The 7,286-nt window shown below is 36.0% G+C and overlaps 1 protein-coding gene across 1 annotated transcript; it reads left to right on the top strand.

Moving 5' to 3' along the window:
- Nucleotides 1-767: 767 nt before the first annotated feature.
- LOC142163339 (uncharacterized) lies at nt 768-6,259 on the top strand. The gene is made up of 6 exons (XM_075220613.1): nt 768-886; nt 967-1,255; nt 1,496-1,634; nt 1,770-1,821; nt 1,866-2,061; nt 6,170-6,259. Exons 1-6 carry the CDS (start codon nt 768-770, stop codon nt 6,257-6,259), a joined length of 885 nt encoding a protein of 294 aa, XP_075076714.1.
- The last annotated feature ends 1,027 nt before the right edge of the window (nt 6,260-7,286 follow it).

The raw sequence follows: 7,286 nt of genomic DNA, 5'->3' as shown, positions 1-7,286 counted from the left end.
ATTTTCTTTTCTAAAATAATTTCGCGTTGGAAGATCGCGGGATCATTTTCGCGCATTGGAAGATCGCGGAATTAATTCGTGACCAATAGCTGAAACATTCCATTCAATAGTTGAATAGACACCTTATCATTGAACATGCACCTTTGCACCTATTGGGACTCAACCTTGCTGACTATAAATAGAGAGGTTTAGCCTCATTTTCACTGCCAAAAAAAATCTGAAATCACTCCCCTCGAACTTCTGCATTCTGCATTGTTTTTTCAAAACCAAAAACGTAAGCATTTTATGTGATTTGCTCCCCCATTTGAATTCGCCGAAATTCTGTGATTTGAAGTGTCGTTATAATAGAATAGTTATTCCGGTCTATCTTGGGAGGAATTAATCTACAACCTTAAGCATTGTGAGGGGTTAAATTCCTTAAGGAAACACAAGAAACTTGTGGGCTCGGAATTTTTAGCTTTCGTATTTAAAATAATGTTTGTTCATTTACTGAATTTGAATACAGTGTTCTAACAAGCTTAAGGAATTTAACGTTTTATTTCTGTATTCAATCTAACTTTTTGCTTTGGGAGACTAAAATCTAATTGATTTTCTACTTCCATTTTGGAGATTAAAATCTTCGAATTTTCTACTCCAGTTTGAGATAAAAGTCTTTGTGACTTTCTACTCAATCCGAGATATTAAAACTCGGTTGTTTGTATTTGGTTTGAAGATATAAAAACTTCACCGAGATACTAATTTTATTTGTCAATTTTTTTGACAAAAAGATGACAACGAGTGCGGAACCACAGAATAGTTCTGTTGGGACTATTGTTGCAACGACAAATGCGTCTTCAAGTCGCACAACTCCTGCACTGGCGATGGCACCGGCAGAAAAACTCGAAAAGTTTTCCGGTGTCGACTTTAAGCGTTGGCAGCAAAAAATATTTTCTACCTGACCACACTCAGTTTACAGTGCTTTATCAGTGAAGATGTTCCAGTTCTAGGAGAAGAAACTCCTGAAAATGAACGATTTGTGGTCACTGAGGCATGGAAGCATTCTGACTTCTTATGCAAAAACTATATTTTAAGTTGCTTGGAAGATGGCTTGTACAATGTTTATAGCATCATGAAAACATCAAGAGAATTATGGAATGCTCTTGAAAAGAAGTACAAGACTGAAGATGTTGGACTAAAGAAGTTTGTGACCGCCAAATTTTTGGATTTCAAAATGGTTGACGATAAATCTGTCATAACGCAAGTCCAAGAATTGCAAGTTATTGTTCATGGCCTCCTTGCTAAAGGTATAAAATGAGTAAATGATTTTATTCAAGATATTGATTATTGTACTAATTATAAATTTATGATTGAAGGTATGGTCATAAATGAAGCGTTTCAAGTTGCGGCATTTATTGAAAAGCTGCCTCCACTGTGGAAGGACTTTAAGAATTACTTGTAACATAAGCGCAAGGAGATGACGCTTGAAGACCTTATTGTTCGTCTACGAATTGAATAGGACCACAAGGCTGTTGAGAAGAAGTCTCGTGGAAATTCAACAATAATGGGTGAAAATATTGTTGAGGAAGCTTCAACGAGTAAAAAGAGAAAGAAGCCATCTGGACCAAAGAATTACCCAAGCAAGAAGAAGTTCAAAGGTAATTGCCACAACTGTGGAAAGGTTGGACACAAGGCTTCTGAATGTCGTGCACCATAGAAGGACAAGAAGAAAAGTCAAGCAAACATGATTGAGAAGAATGATAAAATAGATGATTTATGTGCCATGCTTTCAGAATGCAACCTAGTCGGAAATCCTAGAGAATGGTGGATTGAGCAAGTTGACATGTTTGTGCTAACAAGAAGTTGTTTACTTCTTATGCTCCCGCTAGACCCAATGAGACAGTGTTTATGGCAAATCCCTCTACTGCAAAAATTGAAGGAATGGGCAAGATAGCTTTGAAGATGACTTCTGACAAGATTGTGACTCTAAATGATGTTCTTCATGTTCCTGAAATGCAGAAGAATATAATCTCGACATCACTTCTAGTCAAGAATGGCTTTAAGTGTGTTTTTGTTTCCGATAAGGTTGTAGTTAGTAAGAATGAAATGTATATAGGAAAAGGTTACCTGACTGAGGGCCTTTTCAAACTCAATGTAATTGCCATTGATATGAATAAAATTTCAGCTTCTTCTTACTTGCTTGAGTCAAATAATTTATGGCATGAACGTTTAGGCCACGTCAAATTCAAAACTTTGTGAAAAATGATTAGTTTGGAAGTATTGCCTAAGTTTGAATGCAATAGCTCGAAATGTCAAATATGTGTGGAATCAAAGTATGTTAAGCATCCTTATAAGTCAGTTGAAAGGAATTCAAATCCTTTAGACTTAATTCACATAGATATTTACAACATGAAGTCAATACCATCTTGCGGTGGAAAAAAGTATTTCATAAATTTCATTGACGACAGTACTAGATATTGCTATATTTAATTACTCAATAATAAAGAAGAAGCAATTGATGCATTCAAGCAATACAAAAATGAAGTTGAAACGCAACTAAACAAAAAGATCAAAATGATAAGAAGTGATAGGGGTGGCGAATATGAATCTCTTTTTGAAGAAATATATTTGGAAAATGGCATTATTCACCAAACAACTGCCCCTTACTCACCGCAGTCTAATGGAATTGCAGAAAGAAAGAATAGAACGCTAAAGGAGATGATGAATGCCTTGTTAATAAGTTTTGGTTTACCTATAACTTGTGGGGGGAAGCTATTCTTACAGCTAATCAAATACTGAATCGAGTTCCCCATAGCAAAACGCAATCTATTCCATATAAAAAAAATGGAAAGGAAGAAAGCCCAACTTAAAATATTTTAAAGTGGGGGGGGGGGTTGGCTAAAGTACAAGTTCCTAAACCCAAAAGGGTAAAGATTAGACCAAAAACCGTTGATTGTGTTTTCATAGGATATGCAACAAATAGTAAGGCATATTATTTTCTGGTTCATAAATCAGAAAATTCCGACATTCATATTAATACGGTAATTGAATCCGATAATGTTGAATTCTTTGAGAATATTTATCCGTATAAAATGGAATGTGAGTCGTCTAATGAAAAATCTAAGCGACCTCAGGAAGAAACAAAGGAAAGTACTTTTGATGAGGATAATCCAAGATGTAGTATACGTCAAAGGACAACTACTTTCTTTGGACCAGATTTTCTGGCATTCTTGTTAGAAAATAAGCCTCAAACATTCAAAGAAACAATGTGTCCCTCGGAACAACAATACTGGAAAGAGGCAGTCAATGGTGAGATAGAATCCATATTAAGTAATCATACTTGGGAATTGGTTGATCTTCCTCCGGGAAATAAACTTTTGGGTTCTACGTGGATTTTCAAGAAGAAAATGAAATTTGATGGTACTATTGACAAATATAAGGCAAGATTAATTGTTAAAGGATTTAGACAATGAGAAGGTCTTGATTACTTTGACACATACTTGTCGGTAACAAGGATTACATCTATCCGAGTGTTAATAGTGTTAGTCGCCGTGTATGGCCTTCAAATCCATCAAATGGATGTAAAGACATCCTTCTTAAATGGAGATTTAGATGAAGAAATCTATATGGAACAACCTGAAGGGTTTGTAGTTTCCGAAAAAGAAAAGAAGGTGTGTCGACTTGTTAAGTCACTTTACGGACTAAAACAAGTACCAAAACAATGGTATGCGAAATTTGACCAAACAATGATGTCAAATAGTTTCAAGATAAATGAGTGTCACAAATGTGTTTACATTAAGAATACCCCAAATCAAATAGTCATTATTTGTTTATATGTGGATAATACGTTGATAATGAGTAATGACATTGCTAACACAAACGCTACTAAGCGCATGCTTACTAGTAAGTTTGATATGAAAGACTTAGCAGTTGCCGATTTAATTTTGGGAATTAAGATTCTTCAGACTCCTCAAGGTCTAGATTTTTCTCTATCTCATTATATTAAAATAATTCTTGAAAAGTTCAAATATTTGGACTTTAAAGAAGTAAAAAAACGCCAATTGATTTAAACCATACTCTTGTAAAGAATAAAGGTCAAAGCAAATCTCAGTTGGAATATGCTCGAGTGTTGGGAAGTTTGATGTACATTATGAATTGTACATGACCTGATATAGCTTGTGCAATAATCAAGCTTAGTCGATACACAAGTAATTTCAACCAAGCTCATTGGATAGCAATGAAACGAGTTTTGGGATATTTGAAATATACTCAAGACTATGCATTGCATTACAATAATTATCCCGCAGTTATTGAGGAATATAGTGATGCAAATTGGATCAACAGAAATAAAATCCACAATTGGATATATTTTTACCATTGCTGGAGGAGTAGTGTCTTGGAAGTCATCCAAAACGACATGCATCGCTCGCTCTACAATGGAGTCTGAGTTTATAGCTTTAGACAAGGCCGGTAAAGAAGCTGAATGGCTCCGGAATTTCTTAAAAGACATTCCATTTTGGCCCAAACCTTTAGCACCTGTATGCATACATTGCGACAGTCAAGCAGCAATAGGAAGGGCTGGGAGCGTTATGTATAACGAGAAATATCGTCACATTCGACGAAGACATAATACCCCGTTAGACAACTACTCTCTAGTGGAATTATCACAATTGAATTTGTAAAGTCAAAAGATAATGTATCGAATCTGGTTACAAAAGGCCTACCTAGAGAGGCGGTTGAGAAGTTATCAAAGGGAATGGGACTATGGCCGAGGACAAGTCACTATGGCGGTAACTCTACCTAGAAGATTGGAGATCCCAAGATCTAAGTTCAAGGAGATCAAACAAAGTCATTAGTGACGGTTCAACATTGTCAAATAAAATTTTGGTCCATTCTCATGATGCAGACAATGTTCAGTACCAAGGATAAAGCGTTAGGACTTTTTAATGGTTTCTAAGTTTGATACGGGGTATATCAAATAGTGTATCTACGGGATAATACATTTAGGAATCACCTATATAAGTGTGAAGTGTAAGGCGCTTCAAGGAGAATGTTCTAAGGCCAGTTCTCTACGCACTTATAAAACCAAGCGGTGTTCATGGCTGAAACAAACACAACAATGAGAACCAAAGACGGTTAAGGGTTGATAGTGTGACATATGGCTGTCTAGGTATACACCAAAATTCGACGGTTCAAAGATATCAAATCTACCGATTGATCAAGTATAGCCGATATATGTTCACTTCAGAAAGTTCAAAGGGAAACCTACTTATCCAGATGCGGTTAATCCTTACTTGTAAATCACACACAGTTTTTCATGCATATTTATTTCAGATAGTCATTCCCCATTCATGTGGGGGATTGTTGGGTTTAGTTATTAATATCAAAAGACGTGTGAATGAAAAATAGTGGGAAAAGAAATGGAGGGAAGTGAAATTTTGAATTAGTTCACTTTACTAATGCATTGTGTCCCTCATTGGAAGAAGGAAAGAAAAATTTTGTGTATAAATATAGAAGCTCATCTTCTAGCTCTTAAAGAGTTAAGAAGGAGTGGTGTCTCGCGCCGTCGTCGTCGCTCGCTCAGCTTCGGCTTCGGCTTCAGCTTCGACTTCGGCTTCGGATTTTGGTCTATTGATATGATTGATAATTTTTTGGACCAAATTTATTTTCTTTTCCATTATTTAACATTTTCTTTTCTAAATATTTTTCGAGTTGGAAGATCGCGGAATCATTTTCGCGCATTGGAAGATCGCGGAATTATTTCGCGACCAACAGCTGAAACGTTCCATTCAATAGCTGAATAGACATCGTATCATTGAACAGGCACCTTTGCACTTGTTGGTACTCAACCTTGTTGGCTATAAATAGAGAGGTTTAGCCTCATTTTCACTACCGAAAAAAATCTGAAATCACTCCCCTCAAACTTCTGCATTCTGCGTTGTTTTTCCAAAACCCAAAACATAAGCATTTTGTGTGATTTGCTCCGCCATTTGAGTTCGCCGAAATTCTGTGATTTGAAGTGCCGCTATCACAGAATAGTTATTCCATTCTATTCTGGGAGGAACTAATTCGTAACCTTGGGCATTGTAAGGGGATTAAATTCCTTAAGGAAACACAAGAAACTTGTAGGCTCGGAATTTTCTGCTTTCATTTCTAAAACTAACGTTTGTTCATTTACTGATTTTGAATACAGAGTTCTAACAACACCTTCAGTTTGAGAAATATAACCAAAGGCTTAAGATTTAGAATTAATCAAGTAACACGCCATGTGAAAGCAGCTTGAGTTTTTCTGACCAAAAGAATAATCAAATCCTTCCACGATCTCTCCTTGTGTCGTTACTTTTGACATTTACAGTTGCTATTGCTTTCTTGTTTGGCAAATATTTTTGATTACATAGAAATCAAAAGGGGCATGTTTTACAAAGTGATAAAGCAATATTGTAGTATATTTTTTGAATTGCTGTTCTTGGTATTTCCAAAGTTTAGTTCATCATTACCCTGCCAACTCTGAAGTCTAACACATTTCTTTGGCCAAAATATAATGTTCCCAATATTTCTATGTTTTGCTATACCTGCATCCCGTCTCGTTCAAGTGCAGCACGATTGGCTGATCTTGCAGCCATGCCTGACATATAAGTAAGCTCATTACTGAATTCTGCTTCAGTTGTTGTCAAAGCAGTATCAAGAGACGCCATATGTTCCAGTCTCCTGGTAGGATCCTCACAAGGATTGAAGGGAAGCAATCTTCTCCCCTTCTTCGACACTGCCAAGCTACTACTACTACGTTTTCGTTTCTTTTGGCAATCTAAAGAAACAAAGGATCAAGATCACTCACTTTTCAAGTAATAAGAGGCATGGAAAAGTAATGAAACCATAAACAAATGAAGAACACAATGACGAGACCTTGAAACGACTTTTACCTGGATTAAGCTTGTCAATGGAATTTGTTGGTCTCTGAATCCGGAAAAAAACAACAATTTTTGTCTGAGCAAGAGGAAATTCTGCATATCACAGGAAAATGAAGCTATCAATCACCAAAAGGAATAGATTTGAACCAATCATGGGGTATTCTCCCTTATATTACGGAAACAGCAAAATTCAAGATACATATGCTTTACATGTTGTGAAGTTAGTTGTTGCAATCATCTATGGAAACCAGGTTTCTGTAAGACAAGCACAATTGTGATTATCCGCCTATATACTACTTAAAAAAGATTAAACTTTCAAATATAATCTGGTTTACAAGTCCGAAGTTGAATCCCACGGAGAATTAACCTATTAATTACAACCACTAGTTTCGCAAGAATTCA

This window comes from Nicotiana tabacum, chromosome 8 (genome assembly GCF_000715075.1).
Source record: "Nicotiana tabacum cultivar K326 chromosome 8, ASM71507v2, whole genome shotgun sequence".
Lineage (NCBI taxonomy): Eukaryota > Viridiplantae > Streptophyta > Magnoliopsida > Solanales > Solanaceae > Nicotiana > Nicotiana tabacum.
This window is presented reverse-complemented; position numbering and strand designations above follow the sequence as displayed.

Bases quoted from the DNA above. Each gene is read 5' to 3' on its own strand.
- LOC142163339 (XM_075220613.1), top strand. From the start codon at position 768: ATGACAACGAGTGCGGAACCACAGAATAGTTCTGTTGGGACTATTGTT. The intron at 1,635-1,769 runs GTAATTGCCACA...CCATGCTTTCAG, and splicing joins AAGCAAGAAGAAGTTCAAAG to AATGCAACCTAGTCGGAAAT. The intron at 2,062-6,169 runs GTTGTAGTTAGT...TTTTGAATACAG, and splicing joins GTGTTTTTGTTTCCGATAAG to AGTTCTAACAACACCTTCAG.